General features: G+C 45.4%; 1 protein-coding gene across 1 annotated transcript in view; it reads left to right on the top strand.

Moving 5' to 3' along the window:
* LOC309653947 (uncharacterized protein) overlaps nt 1-22922 on the top strand; it is a gene marked incomplete at both ends in the record, with an annotated part of 65412 nt that overhangs the window by 25285 nt on the left and 17205 nt on the right. The window contains 3 exons of the mRNA XM_082478673.1: nt 7848-7906; nt 10795-11544; nt 12817-14725. Of these exons, the coding sequence (XP_082334799.1) occupies nt 7848-7906; nt 10795-11544; nt 12817-14725 (2718 nt within the window). The remainder of the gene's footprint in view (nt 1-7847; nt 7907-10794; nt 11545-12816; nt 14726-22922) is intronic.

The raw sequence follows: 22922 nt of genomic DNA, 5'->3' as shown, positions 1-22922 counted from the left end.
AAATGCCTTGCCCATCTTGCCCCTGAACCCCTTGAAAGGTACATGACTGCTGTGTTGGTGTTTAGGGGGAGCATCTCATTTACCAGGGACTGACTTCTCCCTTGATCCCTTTGTAGTGATGGAGCCTTCCCTGGTGATGAAAAATTCCCTGGGATTGCAACCTCCAAGCCAGACGTTTTGTGTGACACAAACTCAAGAACTCCCCAAGTCCTGCAGTAGCAGAAACAGTCACATACTTGAGAGTAACCCACCATCTGAACTTGGGGACATTTCAGTGACAGCTCCAGTCCAGAGTGCCAGGCGTCTCCTGGCCCTGCCTCCAGCTCCAAGCCAGGGACAAACAGAGAGTAAGAACGTGGAGGATATCAAAACCAAGCTGTCAAAGCCTCTGGAGGCCTACCAGATCCCAATAGAAAACCAAGATCCTCCACTACTCCCTTTAGGAATCCCTGATATTCCCCAGCCGCTGGCCTGCACCGATCCCCTCAGCCAAGAGGAGCAGCCTGGTTCTGAAAATGCTGATCTGGGAGAGAACAGCCTGAGTCGTCAGGACCTAGGGACACTTGAAAATGGGACTGAACCTAGCAGTGGTCTTGCAGACATTACTACACTGGCGGAGGATATTCACCTTCCCCAGCTCTTTAATTCTTGGAAAGATCTTGATCGATCCCAAGGTCCCAACGTGATCAAAGCTGAAGACACCAGAGCCATTAAGGTGAATCAGGTGCAGGAAAAGCCAAGTGTCGTAAAGGTTCCCTCTGATCAACCCAGGAAGAACAAACAGAAAGCCTCTGAGCCTATCGGTGGTGCTCCCAAGGCCAAAATCCAGCCAAAAGATCCAGAGTGCCTGTTAGGGGGAGAAGCGGTTATATGCACTGCTGCAGTCAGTGACAGGGCTCCTGCGAACACGGCCAAGCACTCTCAAGGCAAACCTCAGAAAGCTGCATCCGGAAAGATCAGCAAAACTGAGAGCCATGGGCAGGAAAAGACCAAAAGGACCAGAGGAAGAAACAAGGCTGAAGAGAACAAGCAGTCAGGGAACAAAGTCAAGGCAGAAGACAAGCCAGCAATCCCCAACACGAAGCGAAAGGAACACCAAACTGAGCTTCGCCAAGAGAGCTTTCAAAAGCCTCGAACCTCCCTTGGCGTGCGCATGCTGGAGTCTGTGAAGGTTCTTCATGCGCTGGGGAAGAAGAATGAGACGAAAACTGGGCTCTCTTCCTGTCGGCTCTTGGGAAATTCAAGCAACCCCAAAGACCCCCAGCCACCCCCAGCGATCCAGCCACGGCGGCATACCCCACGTGAGGGTAAGAGGCCTGAGAAAACGCAAGTCCAAGCCCAGAAACCAGACAGCAGTGCTGAAACAGAGTGTCCATCTCCATCCCAGTGTGAGCGGCCTCCTCCTGGGAAGGTCAAGTTGATACCTCTGCCTTTTTCTGCCTGGGACAAGCCTCAAGCTCGACCCGCTCCTCGGAGGCCACAGTCTCTGGCCTCACATCGGCCTGCTGTGGCTTACCGTGCCCAGCCTGGTTCTACTGACTCAGCTCAACCTGCTGCAGTCAATTCATCCCAGCCAGCTCCTGCCTCTTTGCCAGGTCCCGCCAAACCAGCTCAGCCAACTGTGGCCAACCCAACCCAACCGGCTTGGACCAACCATACCCAGCCTCGTGTCCCTCAGCCTGCTGCTCCTAGGCCTGCACCCTACAAAACTTCATCTGGCGCTTCTCTCCAGCGCGAGCCTGTTCCCCCTGCTGTGACTAAGCGCCAGTCCCCACCCAAGCTCCAAACCCAACTTCTACTCCAAGACTTCAGCAAGCAACGAGTTCCATGGAGGGAACCCAACGTGCCTGAGCCAGTCATGTCAAAGCCCATCGAACAAGAGCAGAGGCCAGAGCGAGAGGCCATGAAGAGGCGGGCTCAACAACAACGGGAGAATGCTGCCAGATACACCTCTTCGGGGAAGCTGCAATTTTTCACCCAGAGGGACAAAGAAATGGAAATTGCTGACTACTACGGATACGTCAGGTGACAGCTGCTAGGATTCTTGCTGCCACCTTGGCTACCAGCGGTTCTTCCATACATAGGTAAGATAGGTATAGAACCGAATAAGTAAATGGAATAGAATTAATAGATGAGTAATAAACCTTTCGAATTTTGAGATGCTGCTAACTGGGGCGTGAGAAAGGAAGGCCTGAAAGTTGGATGGGAGAATGAAGGAAAGGGGTAAAAACTGAGGAAAGAGGAAGGAACTTGGCCCAGGGCTAGGAAGGCCAAAAGAGACGTATGGATTTAGGAAAGGAAGCAGGAGTGAGGATGAAATGGCAGAAGTAAAAAGCAGGGTCAGGGGTCTGGGTTGAAAGAACACAATTGGAGTAGAGTTGAAGGTGACAGGAGATGAGTCTAGGTTTACTAGGAGAAATAGAAACAAAGTCTCTCGGGGAGGTTGGCCTTAAGTCTCACAACCACCAGATAGGTATTTCAGAAAACAAGAGGTTCACGACACATCTCTGAAAGGTTTGAGTTGCCTTATTCAGGTGTGATTATAGTGGGGGAATAGGCAAATCTACCAGAGAAGTGGCTAGGGCTCAGAGTCCTCCTAGGGGCAGCTGACGACAGGGGCAGAGCCAAGGGAACTGCTGCATCAGGAGGCCCACGAACAAATCAGGGGCATAGCCGCCTGTCACTTCCCTACCAGGAAGGAAGCCAGGTATATTACTATAACCAAGGCACACTGGGGTCTTCACTGTATGGAGAACTTGGCTCCTGCCCGCAATCCTATGGCTCCGCGTCATACACAGGAAGTAGGGCCTCTGCGCAACCAGAAATGGGAATGGGACTGAAGGAGATTCAGCCCGCAAATATCCGACCACCAGCTTCCACCTCTGCAATCTGCCACCCTGTGTCTGCTCAACGCATCACAGAAACAAGTTTTCAAGGTGAGTATACAAACGGCAGAGCAAGTTGAAGAATGAGGTCGGCATTCACAAACGGGGTCAAATCGACAGCTGGGAAGGGGTGTAGAGACAGGTAGAATTTAGATCCTGAGCCTTTAATAACCACTACCTTCTCTCAGTGCTCTCTGTTTTTAGACTCTATGTAAGAACAGCTAGGGCTTCCCTGGTGGCGCCTGCCAATGCAGGGGACACGGCTTCGAGCCCCGGTCTGCGAAGATCCCACATGCCGTGCTGCAACTAAGCGCATGTGCCACAACGACTGAGCCTGCATTCCAGAGCCCGTGAGCCGCAACTACCGAAGCCCACGCGCCTACAGCCCATGCTCCGCAACAAGAGAGGCCACCGCGATGAGAAGCCCGCACACCGCAACCAAGAGTAGACCCCGCTAGCCGCAACTAGAGAAAGCCCGTGCACAGCAATGAGGACCCAGTGCAGCCAAAAAAATAAATACGTAGAATAAATAAGTTCAATCAATCAATCAATCAATAAACGTAAATTAAAAACAAACAAACAAACAAAAAAACAGAACACCTAATGCAGGTGGGAAGGTGGGAGGGACACTGTAAAGGTCATCTATGCTACATGTACAAGAACCCCGAGAGCACACCAATAGGTACCACATTTTTCACTGCTGTAGCCGAGCATTCCCCCTGTACTACCACACTGTAGCACTCCCTTCCCTCGTCTACCGCTACAGTCTCTTTGGAAGGTGTTTCAGAACTCTTGTTATGAGAGTGCCAGTTGAACTGTCCTCACTTCCGTCATTTATACCAGGATTTAAGACCTTGTGGTCCGAGATCCTGTCCAGAGAGCAAGCAGGCTAAGACTCTGTCTTTGTTTCTATATTTCATCAGAAAGGGCTCTACCCCCTCTCCTAGTTCATGGTGTGAAGTGTTCTTAGCCTCTCGGGAAAGTGGGGAGAATTCAAAGGACTCTCTATGAGAATGCTAGGCTTTGTAAAACATTTCAGTTTTTTAAAAAGAAGACTCATTTTGTATTGGACTTAACAACAGTCCTATGAGATACAAAGAGAGCCAAGGATCAGTGACATGAAATGATCACCAGTAAGAATTACAACAGTCACCGCTTACCTCGTAGCATAGGGCACACTGTCCATGATCCTTAAGAAGAGTTAGTAGAAATGCCTTGCCCATCTTGCCCCTGAACCCCTTGAAAGGTACACGACTGCTGTGTTGGTGTTTAGGGGGAGCATCTCACTTACCCGGGACTGACTTCAACCTTGATTCCTCTGTAGTGATGGAGACTTCCCCGCTGATGAAAAATTCCCTGGGATTGCAACCTCCAAGCCAGACCGCTTTCCTATGGAATGACAGAGAACTTCAGAGAACTTGTCAAGATGAAACACCAGTCAGTCTGCGGGAGAAAGGGAAGAAGAGAACGATGGAAATCGTTTCTGGGAAACTATTTTTACATTATGTTTTGTTTGTTCCTGGTAAATAAACTGAAATCTTCTTAACATTCAAACAAAATCTAAACCACTAAATTCAACAACACAGGAGTATAACTTTTGAAAAAAATTTCTTTGGCTGCGCAGCATGTGGGATCTTAGCTCCCCAACCAGGGATTGAACCCACGCCTGCTGCATTGGAAGCGCAGAGTCTTCACCACTGGACCACCAGGGAAGTCCCAGGAATAGAACTTTTAAAGGAGAAGGTATAAACCCCTGGGTTATATGAACTGGAGATTTTTAGTAAGAAGTCAATAGATCTTTTGTTAGGCACATTTTATGTTAGGCTGTCTCCCTGCACAGGACGCAGGCGCCTTGAAAATGGAAATCACATCCCTCTATAGTACGTCCCTCTTCTTTCTGCTTTGCAGTTTGCTGCTCCACTTGTTCAACCCCACCTAGTAATAACCTATACTTCCCTTGTTCCTGTTTTCCCATCTGGAAAACAGACAAAAGGCAACCAAACAACGCAAAGGTCTCAACAAATAAGGGATACCCAAAACCAGAGATGGCCAGAACTTCTGTATCCCTCATGAAACCTAGCCCGGTGTTCAATACTTAGGTATCATTAATACATGCGTGTTGACTGAAACAGTTGAAACGCAATTCTTCCACTTCCCAGTTTAGTTTTAGTCCTCATACAAAACCTGATCATCAAATTCCTTAATGCTAGGAATCACAGTGAAAAATAATTTCTCAACTGACTTCTGTCAGATGAGTGAGAACTAAGGTTAATTCAGTGTATCTGAAGCATAGAAAGTGAGGGCAAACGTGGCACAAGATGGGGCTAGAGAAGCAGAGAGGATTCTAGAGCACGCAGAGTCTTAAAGGCCACCAGTGTGTTTTCTATTCTCAAAACAATGTTTGTGAGCGATGTTTATGAGCAATGTTCCAACTTGCTTTGAAGCTTTCTTGTGTGAAGAATGGATTGGAGGGAAACAAGATATATGGACACTAGTTAGGACCTAATCGCAACAGACAGGCAAGTTCAGTATTAGGATGTTGAGGGAGAGCTGACAGATTCCAAAGAAATTCAGGAGATAAACTGAAGCGGGCTTCATGGGGTATGAGATGGAGGAAAGGAAGGTCTTAGGGAATTAAAGGGTTTACTGCACACATGAGCAGAGTCTCAAAATTAATCATTTGAACGTACAGAGGTGGATCTCCCAAATGACACCGGTTAGGAAGCAACGGTACGCCCTGTAGAATTCCTAGAGACAGCACAAATCAACTGTTTCGATGGAAAATTCGGCGGGACCCTTGATTTCCATGGGAATATAGAGAAAAGAGACACTGATCTGGCTTGCAGGTATTTAGGAAGTTGTTAGCCTGACATCACATACTAGTCTCATGTAAGTAGGCCGTCTGAAGTATGAAGCTTAGGGGAAAAACCTTGAAGAAAACTTAAAAGCTTAAGCCACACCTCTATACTACACCACCTTTCACAGTTTCTTCTCAGATAAGCAGCATCCCCATCAGTGAAGAAACTCACATCCCATAATAGGAACAACAGGCCTAAAAATTAAATGTGTGTCTTTGGAGGTCCCATCTATGCGATATCTTCCTGGTACCAGAAAAGTCCCCAGGAAGATCGATCTTTGCACCCCTGAAAGCTTACCACCAAGGAAAATGACTAGGTCCATAGATTTCCTCCCTCAAACCAGCCTACCTCACACATAAATCACTAGCAACTCAGCCCTTAACTCACATTATCACAGTCACAAGAGTGGTTAGGGAGAAAAGCACTAACCAGGGGAACTAACACAGAGGCAATCCAGGCCAAGCTGGGCTGGTGGCAGATATCTGCTCCTTACGCTCGGGTGCATAATGCGACTCACCACAATGCCTTTTTCACAGACCCTTTTTAAAGTTTCTCCACAAAATCCAACAGCTCAAGTTAGCTCATGACGCTTCAAGGTAAACAATCGTCAAGAGAAAAACATGCAATATGTCTTACAATGTTGGATTCCTTACAAATAGGACAAGGAAATAACCATGTAGACAAAACCAGAGCATTTGAAAACATCTGCGTTCTACAAACATACCAGTGAATGCTATAAATAAGGTAATATGACATAAAACAAAATGAAAACTAGATGTGAGACTGTTCTCTTCAGTGTACAGACTTCATGGCAGTTGCTGCACGATCTAGCTACTTATATCTACAACTCTCTGTTCTGTTAATACAAAATGAGGCCCAAGTGTGTCAACTTGTTTCCCACAGAAACCAAAAAACCTACATGCATCTCTTTTCTCCGGTGCCCTTTCACCTTACCTGCTCCCAGTTCTCCACCAATGTCCTCCTCTTTCTCTAATTATTCTCCTCTTCATTGTGCTTGGCCTTGCACCCAAGCATGCAAGACAGAGAGTCCTAGAGGTCCGAGATTCTAGAGGGGCTGTTTGCAAGGGGGAGGAGATTACGGTAACTGCCACACTGTATATACTTCTGTGCAAAGAAAGAGGGACAGTGTTCAGAATGTCTCTCACATATAAAAAGAGCTGGATGGCAGGATACCTGTGTGGCCCAAGGAACTAGAGCTAGCAAATCATGGGCAAAACAATTGCAACCAAAGGCTGGAAGAGGAAAGGTCTGCAACCAGCTCTGTCTCCTAGCTCTCTGGTATTTGCTGCCAATGGGCAGAGTCTATTTCGTGAAGCATCAAGCACTGAAAAGAAGACTCCTGCTGCTGGAAGTTGACAGGAAGGAACATCCAATGCAAGATCAAGGCTTGTCCTAGAAGCAATGCCCATAATGGAAGAAAAAAAAAAAAAAAAAAGAAAGCGGAAGAGAAATGTTAAGTCGCAAGTCCAACCTGGCCCCCAGCCTAGCCCAGCCCAAGGAAGGTAGGAGTCAAGGAGAAGAAACTAAAAGAGAAGAGCCTTGGACCACAACATTCTCCACAGGGTACACTCAACAAACTTCACCCTGCTCTTTAACCAAGTTACAACTGTAATAGTTCAAACTACATGGCTCTTTCCTTCCTAAGGATACTAGTTAAATAAGATCTATATAGCTCTAAGTATATGATACATAAAATAGAATACTCTGTAGAATATAAGTAACTGTTAGTTAATTATATTAATGAACGTCTGTAAGAAATGTTGCAATGATTTCCCTAATGGAAGAGCCTGGGGGAGGTAAATCTGTCTTCTAGGATTTCCTCCCCAGAGCTCAGAAATTGAGGGGTTGTTTTAGCTCTCCTACGCTCTCTTCACCCAAGCCCGCCCTCCTGTTGGGGATCGGACCTCCCTATTGGCTAGCTCATACCTTTCAACTGCCTGCTTTGTGACATCACTCTCCTACCAAACCTACTACCACTTGGTAGAGGTCTTGGGGTTTCCGTGGAGCCGTTTGGACCAGTAACCAGTGACCTTTGTACTGGACACGTGCGCCGTTCAGCTGCAGCCACTCAGACATCCTCTAGTGTTGTCTCCTCATCCCTTGTACCTGCAGTTGATGTCTCCTCTTCTCTGACCATGTCAGGTAAGAAAAGAAACTTTGGAAAGTTTTGCGTTCGATTTCTTGTGCCCCTAAATTGAGGAGGAGATTCAAAATAGCGTGGAATAATGAGGGAAAGTATTGAACTACAAGTCTGGAGACCTAATTTCAGTTTTGACTTTGACGTTTACTGTCTGTGTGACTTTGGACAAATCACTGACTGCCTCACAAAGCCTGCTGCTTTCCTTATCTGTTACGTTAGGATACCACATTGGGTTGATCACTCTGATCCCCTTCTTTTCCAATATTGAGCCTTAAAGGGTACCCATGTAGAAAATGAAATCAGAGACTTCTCAAAAGAGTGTTTCAACAGAAACATAGAAAAGCCAGGTGACACAGAAAACTAGCGATATATACCAAGATGTTTCATCTCCAATGGTCTCCCTCCACTAGTATTTCGACTAGTTGAAAAGAGAGAATAGGGAGAGAGGATGGAGAGTACTGGGCTATATAGGGAGGCACAGAGTCAAACGTAAGCAAGTTTAGGATTGTTTTCATTAGCACAGGCCAACAGGAACCAAGAGATGGGAAAAAAATATAAGAATGAAGAGGGAAAGCATAGAGGAGCTCTCAAGAAAGAGGCAGTTTGCCATGGAATGTTGATGGGAGCCAAAGATTTTAAATTAAAGCAGAAACAGCACAGAGGGAAATCTGCTCAGAGCAGGGCAAAACAAAGCTGATGGTAGCAAATCCTTACATTAACAGACTAAGAAGGAAAGTAAGGCCAGAACAGGGGATCACCAGGAAGGGCAGCCTATCAGAAAAGTCATACTCCGTTTTCTTTCTTTTATTGCCTCTCTGAATACAGCTGGCACTTGACAGTTTGGAATAGAAACATTTTAGAAGTATGTTTTAGAAATGATGCTTCCTAGAAACCAGAAACCAAAGTGGTTATCTAGGGGGCTGCTTTTCAGTGTTCTATTCTTTCTAATTTTTAAACTAGGTAGACATTTGACCAATTAAACATTTTAAATGATATCTTCTACATTGAATCAGAAGGACTATTTCCTTTGTGTGATATGTAGCTTCTAAGGCAAGGTTGCTTTTCAATTTTTACAGTTATTTCCTTCCTAACACAGACAGCACATTGATCAACAGCCATCGTTCGCTTGTAGATCTTAGCTACCGGAGAAGAAAAAGAAAAAGTCAAGCCCCCACATCTCTAATTCCCCATTTAGGGAATTCCCTGGCGGTCCAGCGCTTAGGACTCGGTGCTTTCACGGCCAGGGCCACGCGGCGCGGCAAAAGAAAAAAAGAAAACACAAACATCCACGTTTATCTAAAACAATGTTGTGGAGTCCTTTGGATTTTCTTACATTTGAAAATCTTTTTTAATTGGATTCTAGGGATGATGGTTTTTTGAGGTCTTGGGATGTCATCTTCTTGGATGTGGAAGATGATTCTAAGTTCTAGGATAAATACAAAAACCTTCTTGATACTTTTTAAGCTTCCTTTCTGCTTATTATATGAGTTATATTCATGGAAAGATATATTTCTCCTAGGCTTAATACCTGTTACTTGCTGGGTAAAAATATGAATGAGCACAATAATGAAACTCTTTTACACTTACTATTTTGCTGTCTGCTTTGTACCGGTTTTCATTGAAATACTTGTCTATATATGTTGTGGCTACCTATACATTCACATTTGTTGCATTCTGTTGCTTGTTGTGCATTTTTTACTGATTTATCGTCTCTGTCTGTATGCATTGGCTAGGAATTCATTCACCTCTATCACCTCCATCGTGTTTTTTGGTTAATAGTATTCACTAAAATAGAGTGGGCAAAATTCACTTACATAATATTGCATGTATGGTACAGAATGTCATTTGTTAGTAAATTCATTAGGCTTTGATACTTGCCCACATACCCCAGTTTTCATTAATATCTATGGATTTCTTTTTCGTTACGTAACATGTTTTTCATGATTTTTCTTTGTCTTTCTAGAACTTATTGTATCTTCCTCCATATAAATCATACGCAATAGATCAGCTTATTCATCTATTAATTATTACTGCTATTATTATTGGTGGTGGTGTTATAACCACTTTATAGATGAGTAATCTGAAGTAATCAGATAACTTTTCTCTTTCCAAAAGCACTTAAGAAATCCACTTTCGGGTAATCATTCTGAGGTAGGATGAGAAACCAGGCTTGAGGAGGGCAAAAATGACTCTTTCAGTTCACCAGTTGGACTGAGCTATACGTCAACTCTAGGTAATAGCGTGGGAACTGCACAAGCAAAGGGAGACACTGAAGATGACAATGGTAATGGCCGTAATGTTTTCTAATGGACAAAAAAAATGCTTATATTATAAGTTCTATTTCTCCTGCTTTCTGGCACTATCATGCTCAGAGTGGAGTCCTGGCAAGGAAGTCAGGATACTTAGGTTCTGAAACCTGGTAATGACACTAACATAATGAGAGAACCTGAACAAGTCAACCCGACCTCTCTGAGCCTCAGTTTCCTTACTCGTGAAATGAGACTGAAAAAAGAGAAAGTTCTCTAAGGGCCTCCTAGTTCAAAAATGCTTCCAGTCTAGGAAATAGCATAGAAGTCAATACGAGTGCAGGCTGAAGGGAAAGACAGGGCAGGGAGAAGGTTGCTTCCAGCCTAGAGAACAATGTCTGAACCATACCACTTGGCTCTTCTGCCCATCTGTGCCCAAGATGGGAGCACAGGCAGTTAATACAGAAGAGTGGAAAACTGCTCAGTCCTTACAGCCATCATTAACTGTCTGATTTTGGGTTTCTCAGGAAGGGTCGATAGTAGAGGTGTCCTGAGAGCAAGAACCTTAAGATAATGCTGTTCCTCAAACGTAGTGAGAATTTCTCAACCTCCCTGAGTTTTTCATGACCCTCTTGTTCTTACAGAAAATTTCCAAAATCCATCTCTACTTGGAACTCTAAATTCTCTGCAGCATTCTCTTCCTGTGGTGAGCAATGCAACTTCCCTAACACGAAGTGTCTGCAACTTCTCCAGAGTCTCTGCCCCTGCCGTCAGTTCGGCATCGGCTACCGGTACCTCTTTCCAGACACTCATGGGTAGTGCCTACCTTTACCAACATTCCAGCACGACTATGTTATCTGGAGTTACTGACCACAGCCAGATCTCCACTTCAGCTCCTTCCTATCCAGGTGTTCTTGAGTGGGACATCACAGGAAGCACTGAAAAGAATTCCTCTTCACTCGGAGACTTTACTCTGGCACTCACTGACCGGCACCCAGCTGCTTCCTCCATGTTTATGGCAGCCCAGTATGATAAAACTTCAGACGCCAATAACATGGTCCCTCTATATCCATCACTTTCTGCCAGGCTTGCTCAGGGAGCACCATCTCAGATTCCAAATCAGGGGCATAGCCGCCTGTCACTTCCCTACCAGGAAGGAAGCCAGGTATATTACTATAACCAAGGCACACTGGGGTCTTCACTGTATGGAGAACTTGGCTCCTGCCCGCAATCCTATGGCTCCGCGTCATACACAGGAAGTAGGGCCTCTGCGCAACCAGAAATGGGAATGGGACTGAAGGAGATTCAGCCCACAAATATCCGACCACCAGCTTCCACCTCTGCAATCTGCCACCCTGTGTCTGCTCAACGCATCACAGAAACAAGTTTTCAAGGTGAGTATACAAACGGCAGAGAAAGTTGAAGAATGAGGTCGGCATTCACAAATGGGGTCAAATCGACAGCTGGGAAGGGGTGTAGAGACAGGTAGAATTTAGATCCTGAGCCTTTAGTAACCACTACCTTCGCTCAGTGCCCTCTGTTTTTAGACTCTATATAAGAACACCTAGGGCTTCCCTGGTGGCGCCGTGGTTAAGAATCCGCCTGCCAATGCAATGCGGCGGACACTGGTTCGAGCCCTGGTCTGGGAAGATCCCACATGCCGTGGAGCAACTAAGCCCATGTGCCACAACGACTGAGCCTGCATTCTAGAGCCCGTGAGCCGCAACTACCGAAGCCCACGCGCCTAGAGCGCATGCTCCGCAACAAGAGAAGCCCGCACACCGCAACCAAGAGTAGACACCGCTAGCCGCAACTAGAGAAAGCCCGTGCACAGCAATGAAGACCCTGTGCAGCTAAAAAAATAAATACGTAGAATAAATAAGTTCAAACAATCAATCAATAAATAAACGTAAATTAAAAAAAACAAAAAAACAAAAAGAACACCTAATGCAGGTGGGAAGGTGGCAGGGACACTGTAAAGGTCATCTATGCTACATGTACAAGAACCCCGAGAGCACACCAATAGGTACAACATTTTTCACTGCTGTAGCCGAGCATTCCCCCTGTACTACCACACTGTAGCACTCCCTTCCCTCGTCTACTGCTACAGTCTCTTTGGAAGGTGTCTCAGAACTCTTGTTATGAGAGTGCCAGTTGAAGTGTCCTCACTTCCGTCATTTATACCAGGATTTAAGACCTTGTGGTCCGAGATCCTGTCCAGAGAGCAAGCAGGCTAAGACTCTGTCTTTGTTTCTGTATTTCATCAGAAAGGGCTCTACCCCCTCTCCTAGTTCATGGTGTGAAGTGTTCTTAGCCTCTCGGGAAAGTGGGGAGAATTGAAAGGACTCTATATGAGAATGCTAGGCTTTGTAAAACATTTCAGTTGTTTAAAAAGAAGACTCATTTTGTATTGGACTTACAACAGTCCTATGAGATACAAAGAGAGCCAAGGATCAGTGACATGAAATGATCACCAGTTAAGCATTACAACAGTCACCGCTTACCTCGTAGCATAGGGCACTGTCCATGATCCTTAAGAAGAGTTAGTAGAAATGCCTTGCCCATCTTGCCCCTGAACCCCTTGAAAGGTACACGACTGCTGTGTTGGTGTTTAGGGGGAGCATCTCATTTACCAGGGACTGACTTCTCCCTTGATCCCTTTGTAGTGATGGAGCCTTCCCTGGTGATGAAAAATTCCCTGGGATTGCAACCTCCAAGCCAGACGTTTTGTGTGACACAAACTCAAGAACTCCCCAAGTCCTGCAGTAGCAGAAACAGTCACATACTTGAGAGTAACCCACCATCTGAACTTGGGGACATTTCAGTGACAGCTCCAGTCCAGAGTGCCAGGCGTCTCCTGGCCCTGCCTCCAGCTCCAAGCCAGGGACAAACAGAGAGTAAGAACGTGGAGGATATCAAAACCAAGCTGTCAAAGCCTCTGGAGGCCTACCAGATCCCAATAGAAAACCAAGATCCTCCACTACTCCCTTTAGGAATCCCTGATATTCCCCAGCCGCTGGCCTGCACCGATCCCCTCAGCCAAGAGGAGCAGCCTGGTTCTGAAAATGCTGATCTGGGAGAGAACAGCCTGAGTCGTCAGGACCTAGGGACACTTGAAAATGGGACTGAACCTAGCAGTGGTCTTGCAGACATTACTACACTGGCGGAGGATATTCACCTTCCCCAGCTCTTTAATTCTTGGAAAGATCTTGATCGATCCCAAGGTCCCAACGTGATCAAAGCTGAAGACACCAGAGCCATTAAGGTGAATCAGGTGCAGGAAAAGCCAAGTGTCGTAAAGGTTCCCTCTGATCAACCCAGGAAGAACAAACAGAAAGCCTCTGAGCCTATCGGTGGTGCTCCCAAGGCCAAAATCCAGCCAAAAGATCCAGAGTGCCTGTTAGGGGGAGAAGCGGTTATATGCACTGCTGCAGTCAGTGACAGGGCTCCTGCGAACACGGCCAAGCACTCTCAAGGCAAACCTCAGAAAGCTGCATCCGGAAAGATCAGCAAAACTGAGAGCCATGGGCAGGAAAAGACCAAAAGGACCAGAGGAAGAAACAAGGCTGAAGAGAACAAGCAGTCAGGGAACAAAGTCAAGGCAGAAGACAAGCCAGCAATCCCCAACACGAAGCGAAAGGAACACCAAACTGAGCTTCGCCAAGAGAGCTTTCAAAAGCCTCGAACCTCCCTTGGCGTGCGCATGCTGGAGTCTGTGAAGGTTCTTCATGCGCTGGGGAAGAAGAATGAGACGAAAACTGGGCTCTCTTCCTGTCGGCTCTTGGGAAATTCAAGCAACCCCAAAGACCCCCAGCCACCCCCAGCGATCCAGCCACGGCGGCATACCCCACGTGAGGGTAAGAGGCCTGAGAAAACGCAAGTCCAAGCCCAGAAACCAGACAGCAGTGCTGAAACAGAGTGTCCATCTCCATCCCAGTGTGAGCGGCCTCCTCCTGGGAAGGTCAAGTTGATACCTCTGCCTTTTTCTGCCTGGGACAAGCCTCAAGCTCGACCCGCTCCTCGGAGGCCACAGTCTCTGGCCTCACATCGGCCTGCTGTGGCTTACCGTGCCCAGCCTGGTTCTACTGACTCAGCTCAACCTGCTGCAGTCAATTCATCCCAGCCAGCTCCTGCCTCTTTGCCAGGTCCCGCCAAACCAGCTCAGCCAACTGTGGCCAACCCAACCCAACCGGCTTGGACCAACCATACCCAGCCTCGTGTCCCTCAGCCTGCTGCTCCTAGGCCTGCACCCTACAAAACTTCATCTGGCGCTTCTCTCCAGCGCGAGCCTGTTCCCCCTGCTGTGACTAAGCGCCAGTCCCCACCCAAGCTCCAAACCCAACTTCTACTCCAAGACTTCAGCAAGCAACGAGTTCCATGGAGGGAACCCAACGTGCCTGAGCCAGTCATGTCAAAGCCCATCGAACAAGAGCAGAGGCCAGAGCGAGAGGCCATGAAGAGGCGGGCTCAACAACAACGGGAGAATGCTGCCAGATACACCTCTTCGGGGAAGCTGCAATTTTTCACCCAGAGGGACAAAGAAATGGAAATTGCTGACTACTACGGATACGTCAGGTGACAGCTGCTAGGATTCTTGCTGCCACCTTGGCTACCAGCGGTTCTTCCATACATAGGTAAGATAGGTATAGAACCGAATAAGTAAATGGAATAGAATTAATAGATGAGTAATAAACCTTTCGAATTTTGAGATGCTGCTAACTGGGGCGTGAGAAAGGAAGGCCTGAAAGTTGGATGGGAGAATGAAGGAAAGGGGTAAAAACTGAGGAAAGAGGAAGGAACTTGGCCCAGGGCTAGGAAGGCCAAAAGAGACGTATGGATTTAGGAAAGGAAGCAGGAGTGAGGATGAAATGGCAGAAGTAAAAAGCAGGGTCAGGGGTCTGGGTTGAAAGAACACAATTGGAGTAGAGTTGAAGGTGACAGGAGATGAGTCTAGGTTTACTAGGAGAAATAGAAACAAAGTCTCTCGGGGAGGTTGGCCTTAAGTCTCACAACCACCAGATAGGTATTTCAGAAAACAAGAGGTTCACGACACATCTCTGAAAGGTTTGAGTTGCCTTATTCAGGTGTGATTATAGTGGGGGAATAGGCAAATCTACCAGAGAAGTAGCTAGGGCTCAGAGTCCTCCTAGGGGCAGCTGACGACAGGGCCAGAGCCAAGGGAACTGCTGCATCAGGAGGCCCACGAACAAATCAGGGGCATAGCCGCCTGTCACTTCCCTACCAGGAAGGAAGCCAGGTATATTACTATAACCAAGGCACACTGGGGTCTTCACTGTATGGAGAACTTGGCTCCTGCCCGCAATCCTATGGCTCCGCGTCATACACAGGAAGTAGGGCCTCTGCGCAACCAGAAATGGGAATGGGACTGAAGGAGATTCAGCCCGCAAATATCCGACCACCAGCTTCCACCTCTGCAATCTGCCACCCTGTGTCTGCTCAACGCATCACAGAAACAAGTTTTCAAGGTGAGTATACAAACGGCAGAGCAAGTTGAAGAATGAGGTCGGCATTCACAAACGGGGTCAAATCGACAGCTGGGAAGGGGTGTAGAGACAGGTAGAATTTAGATCCTGAGCCTTTAATAACCACTACCTTCTCTCAGTGCTCTCTGTTTTTAGACTCTATGTAAGAACAGCTAGGGCTTCCCTGGTGGCGCCTGCCAATGCAGGGGACACGGCTTCGAGCCCCGGTCTGCGAAGATCCCACATGCCGTGCTGCAACTAAGCGCATGTGCCACAACGACTGAGCCTGCATTCCAGAGCCCGTGAGCCGCAACTACCGAAGCCCACGCGCCTACAGCCCATGCTCCGCAACAAGAGAGGCCACCGCGATGAGAAGCCCGCACACCGCAACCAAGAGTAGACCCCGCTAGCCGCAACTAGAGAAAGCCCGTGCACAGCAATGAGGACCCAGTGCAGCCAAAAAAATAAATACGTAGAATAAATAAGTTCAATCAATCAATCAATCAATAAACGTAAATTAAAAACAAACAAACAAACAAAAAAACAGAACACCTAATGCAGGTGGGAAGGTGGGAGGGACACTGTAAAGGTCATCTATGCTACATGTACAAGAACCCCGAGAGCACACCAATAGGTACCACATTTTTCACTGCTGTAGCCGAGCATTCCCCCTGTACTACCACACTGTAGCACTCCCTTCCCTCGTCTACCGCTACAGTCTCTTTGGAAGGTGTTTCAGAACTCTTGTTATGAGAGTGCCAGTTGAACTGTCCTCACTTCCGTCATTTATACCAGGATTTAAGACCTTGTGGTCCGAGATCCTGTCCAGAGAGCAAGCAGGCTAAGACTCTGTCTTTGTTTCTATATTTCATCAGAAAGGGCTCTACCCCCTCTCCTAGTTCATGGTGTGAAGTGTTCTTAGCCTCTCGGGAAAGTGGGGAGAATTCAAAGGACTCTCTATGAGAATGCTAGGCTTTGTAAAACATTTCAGTTTTTTAAAAAGAAGACTCATTTTGTATTGGACTTAACAACAGTCCTATGAGATACAAAGAGAGCCAAGGATCAGTGACATGAAATGATCACCAGTAAGAATTACAACAGTCACCGCTTACCTCGTAGCATAGGGCACACTGTCCATGATCCTTAAGAAGAGTTAGTAGAAATGCCTTGCCCATCTTGCCCCTGAACCCCTTGAAAGGTACACGACTGCTGTGTTGGTGTTTAGGGGGAGCATCTCACTTACCCGGGACTGACTTCAACCTTGATTCCTCTGTAGTGATGGAGACTTCCCCGCTGATGAAAAATTCCCTGGGATTGCAACCTCCAAGCCAGACCGCTTTCCTATGGAATGACAGAGAACTTCAGAGAACTTGTCAAGATGAAACACCAGTCAGTCTGCGGGAGAAAGGGAAGAAGAGAACGATGGAAATCGTTTCTGGGAAACTATTTTTACATTATGTTTTGTTTGTTCCTGGTAAATAAACTGAAATCTTCTTAACATTCAAACAAAATCTAAACCACTAAATTCAACAACACAGGAGTATAACTTTTGAAAAAAATTTCTTTGGCTGCGCAGCATGTGGGATCTTAGCTCCCCAACCAGGGATTGAACCCACGCCTGCTGCATTGGAAGCGCAGAGTCTTCACCACTGGACCACCAGGGAAGTCCCAGGAATAGAACTTTTAAAGGAGAAGGTATAAACCCCTGGGTTATATGAACTGGAGATTTTTAGTAAGAAGTCAATAGATCTTTTGTTAGGCACATTTTATGTTAGGCTGTCTCCCTGCACAGGACGCAGGCGCCTTGAAAATGGAAATCACATCCCTCTATAGTACGTCCCTCTTCTTTCTGCTTTGCAGTTTGCTGCTCCACTTGTTCAACCCCACCTAGTAATAACCTATACTTCCCTTGTTCCTGTTTTCCCATCTGGAAAACAGACAAAAGGCAACCAAACAACGCAAAGGTCTCAACAAATAAGGGATACCCAAAACCAGAGATGGCCAGAACTTCTGTATCCCTCATGAAACCTAGCCCGGTGTTCAATACTTAGGTATCATTAATACATGCGTGTTGACTGAAACAGTTGAAACGCAATTCTTCCACTTCCCAGTTTAGTTTTAGTCCTCATACAAAACCTGATCATCAAATTCCTTAATGCTAGGAATCACAGTGAAAAATAATTTCTCAACTGACTTCTGTCAGATGAGTGAGAACTAAGGTTAATTCAGTGTATCTGAAGCATAGAAAGTGAGGGCAAACGTGGCACAAGATGGGGCTAGAGAAGCAGAGAGGATTCTAGAGCACGCAGAGTCTTAAAGGCCACCAGTGTGTTTTCTATTCTCAAAACAATGTTTGTGAGCGATGTTTATGAGCAATGTTCCAACTTGCTTTGAAGCTTTCTTGTGTGAAGAATGGATTGGAGGGAAACAAGATATATGGACACTAGTTAGGACCTAATCGCAACAGACAGGCAAGTTCAGTATTAGGATGTTGAGGGAGAGCTGACAGATTCCAAAGAAATTCAGGAGATAAACTGAAGCGGGCTTCATGGGGTATGAGATGGAGGAAAGGAAGGTCTTAGGGAATTAAAGGGTTTACTGCACACATGAGCAGAGTCTCAAAATTAATCATTTGAACGTACAGAGGTGGATCTCCCAAATGACACCGGTTAGGAAGCAACGGTACGCCCTGTAGAATTCCTAGAGACAGCACAAATCAACTGTTTCGATGGAAAATTCGGCGGGACCCTTGATTTCCATGGGAATATAGAGAAAAGAGACACTGATCTGGCTTGCAGGTATTTAGGAAGTTGTTAGCCTGACATCACATACTAGTCTCATGTAAGTAGGCCGTCTGAAGTATGAAGCTTAGGGGAAAAACCTTGAAGAAAACTTAAAAGCTTAAGCCACACCTCTATACTACACCACCTTTCACAGTTTCTTCTCAGATAAGCAGCATCCCCATCAGTGAAGAAACTCACATCCCATAATAGGAACAACAGGCCTAAAAATTAAATGTGTGTCTTTGGAGGTCCCATCTATGCGATATCTTCCTGGTACCAGAAAAGTCCCCAGGAAGATCGATCTTTGCACCCCTGAAAGCTTACCACCAAGGAAAATGACTAGGTCCATAGATTTCCTCCCTCAAACCAGCCTACCTCACACATAAATCACTAGCAACTCAGCCCTTAACTCACATTATCACAGTCACAAGAGTGGTTAGGGAGAAAAGCACTAACCAGGGGAACTAACACAGAGGCAATCCAGGCCAAGCTGGGCTGGTGGCAGATATCTGCTCCTTACGCTCGGGTGCATAATGCGACTCACCACAATGCCTTTTTCACAGACCCTTTTTAAAGTTTCTCCACAAAATCCAACAGCTCAAGTTAGCTCATGACGCTTCAAGGTAAACAATCGTCAAGAGAAAAACATGCAATATGTCTTACAATGTTGGATTCCTTACAAATAGGACAAGGAAATAACCATGTAGACAAAACCAGAGCATTTGAAAACATCTGCGTTCTACAAACATACCAGTGAATGCTATAAATAAGGTAATATGACATAAAACAAAATGAAAACTAGATGTGAGACTGTTCTCTTCAGTGTACAGACTTCATGGCAGTTGCTGCACGATCTAGCTACTTATATCTACAACTCTCTGTTCTGTTAATACAAAATGAGGCCCAAGTGTGTCAACTTGTTTCCCACAGAAACCAAAAAACCTACATGCATCTCTTTTCTCCGGTGCCCTTTCACCTTACCTGCTCCCAGTTCTCCACCAATGTCCTCCTCTTTCTCTAATTATTCTCCTCTTCATTGTGCTTGGCCTTGCACCCAAGCATGCAAGACAGAGAGTCCTAGAGGTCCGAGATTCTAGAGGGGCTGTTTGCAAGGGGGAGGAGATTACGGTAACTGCCACACTGTATATACTTCTGTGCAAAGAAAGAGGGACAGTGTTCAGAATGTCTCTCACATATAAAAAGAGCTGGATGGCAGGATACCTGTGTGGCCCAAGGAACTAGAGCTAGCAAATCATGGGCAAAACAATTGCAACCAAAGGCTGGAAGAGGAAAGGTCTGCAACCAGCTCTGTCTCCTGGCTCTCTGGTATTTGCTGCCAATGGGCAGAGTCTATTTCGTGAAGCATCAAGCACTGAAAAGAAGACTCCTGCTGCTGGAAGTTGACAGGAAGGAACATCCAATGCAAGATCAAGGCTTGTCCTAGAAGCAATGCCCATAATGGAAGAAAAAAAAAAAAAAAAAAGAAAGCGGAAGAGAAATGTTAAGTCGCAAGTCCAACCTGGCCCCCAGCCTAGCCCAGCCCAAGGAAGGTAGGAGTCAAGGAGAAGAAACTAAAAGAGAAGAGCCTTGGACCACAACATTCTCCACAGGGTACACTCAACAAACTTCACCCTGCTCTTTAACCAAGTTACAACTGTAATAGTTCAAACTACATGGCTCTTTCCTTCCTAAGGATACTAGTTAAATAAGATCTATATAGCTCTAAGTATATGATACATAAAATAGAATACTCTGTAGAATATAAGTAACTGTTAGTTAATTATATTAATGAACGTCTGTAAGAAATGTTGCAATGATTTCCCTAATGGAAGAGCCTGGGGGAGGTAAATCTGTCTTCTAGGATTTCCTCCCCAGAGCTCAGAAATTGAGGGGTTGTTTTAGCTCTCCTACGCTCTCTTCACCCAAGCCCGCCCTCCTGTTGGGGATCGGACCTCCCTATTGGCTAGCTCATACCTTTCAACTGCCTGCTTTGTGACATCACTCTCCTACCAAACCTACTACCACTTGGTAGAGGTCTTGGGGTTTCCGTGGAGCCGTTTGGACCAGTAACCAGTGACCTTTGTACTGGACACGTGCGCCGTTCAGCTGCAGCCACTCAGACATCCTCTAGTGTTGTCTCCTCATCCCTTGTACCTGCAGTTGATGTCTCCTCTTCTCTGACCATGTCAGGTAAGAAAAGAAACTTTGGAAAGTTTTGCGTTCGATTTCTTTTGCCCCTAAATTGAGGAGGAGATTCAAAATAGCGTGGAATAATGAGGGAAAGTATTGAACTACAAGTCTGGAGACCTAATTTCAGTTTTGACTTTGACGTTTACTGTCTGTGTGACTTTGGACAAATCACTGACTGCCTCACAAAGCCTGCTGCTTTCCTTATCTGTTACGTTAGGATACCACATTGGGTTGATCACTCTGATCCCCTTCTTTTCCAATATTGAGCCTTAAAGGGTACCCATGTAGAAAATGAAATCAGAGACTTCTCAAAAGAGTGTTTCAACAGAAACATAGAAAAGCCAGGTGACACAGAAAACTAGCGATATATACCAAGATGTTTCATCTCCAATGGTCTCCCTCCACTAGTATTTCGACTAGTTGAAAAGAGAGAATAGGGAGAGAGGATGGAGAGTACTGGGCTATATAGGGAGGCACAGAGTCAAACGTAAGCAAGTTTAGGATTGTTTTCATTAGCACAGGCCAACAGGAACCAAGAGATGGGAAAAAAATATAAGAATGAAGAGGGAAAGCATAGAGGAGCTCTCAAGAAAGAGGCAGTTTGCCATGGAATGTTGATGGGAGCCAAAGATTTTAAATTAAAGCAGAAACAGCACAGAGGGAAATCTGCTCAGAGCAGGGCAAAACAAAGCTGATGGTAGCAAATCCTTACATTAACAGACTAAGAAGGAAAGTAAGGCCAGAACAGGGGATCACCAGGAAGGGCAGCCTATCAGAAAAGTCATACTCCGTTTTCTTTCTTTTATTGCCTCTCTGAATACAGCTGGCACTTGACAGTTTGGAATAGAAACATTTTAGAAGTATGTTTTAGAAATGATGCTTCCTAGAAACCAGAAACCAAAGTGGTTATCTAGGGGGCTGCTTTTCAGTGTTCTATTCTTTCTAATTTTTAAACTAGGTAGACATTTGACCAATTAAACATTTTAAATGATATCTTCTACATTGAATCAGAAGGACTATTTCCTTTGTGTGATATGTAGCTTCTAAGGCAAGGTTGCTTTTCATTTTTACAGTTATTTCCTTCCTAACACAGAGAGCACATTGATCAACAGCCATCGTTCGCTTGTAGATCTTAGCTACCGGAGAAGAAAAAGAAAAAGTCAAGCCCCACATCTCTAATTCCCCATTTAGGGAATTCCCTGGCGGTCCAGCGCTTTAGGACTCGGTGCTTTCACGGCCAGGGCCACGCGGCGCGGCAAAAGAAAAAAAGAAAACACAAACATCCACATTTATCTAAAACAATGTTGTGGAGTCCTTTGGATTTTCTTACATTTGAAAATCTTTTTTAATTGGATTCTAGGGATGATGGTTTTTTGAGGTCTTGGGATGTCATCTTCTTGGATGTGGAAGATGATTCTAAGTTCTAGGATAAATACAAAAACCTTCTTGATACTTTTTAAGCTTCCTTTCTGCTTATTATATGAGTTATATTCATGGAAAGATATATTTCTCCTAGGCTTAATACCTGTTACTTGCTGGGTAAAAATATGAATGAGCACAATAATGAAACTCTTTTACACTTACTATTTTGCTGTCTGCTTTGTACCGGTTTTCATTGAAATACTTGTCTATATATGTTGTGGCTACCTATACATTCACATTTGTTGCATTCTGTTGCTTGTTGTGCATTTTTTACTGATTTATCGTCTCTGTCTGTATGCATTGGCTAGGAATTCATTCACCTCTATCACCTCCATCGTGTTTTTTGGTTAATAGTATTCACTAAAATAGAGTGGGCAAAATTCACTTTCATAATATTGCATGTATGGTACAGAATGTCATTTGTTAGTAAATTCATTAGGCTTTGATACTTGCCCACATACCCCAGTTTTCATTAATATCTATGGATTTCTTTTTCGTTACGTAACATGTTTTTCATGATTTTTCTTTGTCTTTCTAGAACTTATTGTATCTTCCTCCATATAAATCATACGCAATAGATCAGCTTATTCATCTATTAATTATTACTGCTATTATTATTGGTGGTGGTGTTATAACCACTTTATAGATGAGTAATCTGAAGTAATCAGATAACTTTTCTCTTTCCAAAAGCACTTAAGAAATCCACTTTCGGGTAATCATTCTGAGGTAGGATGAGAAACCAGGCTTGAGGAGGGCAAAAATGACTCTTTCAGTTCACCAGTTGGACTGAGCTATACGTCAACTCTAGGTAATAGCGTGGGAACTGCACAAGCAAAGGGAGACACTGAAGATGACAATGGTAATGGCCGTAATGTTTTCTAATGGACAAAAAAA

The sequence above is a fragment of the Balaenoptera physalus genome, assembly GCF_965194825.1.
Source record: "Balaenoptera physalus genome assembly, contig: HAP1_SCAFFOLD_1538, whole genome shotgun sequence".
NCBI classification, from domain to species: Eukaryota; Metazoa; Chordata; class Mammalia; order Artiodactyla; family Balaenopteridae; genus Balaenoptera; species Balaenoptera physalus.
The sequence above is the reverse complement of the archived record's forward strand: the minus strand, read 5'-3'. Positions and strand labels throughout refer to the sequence as shown.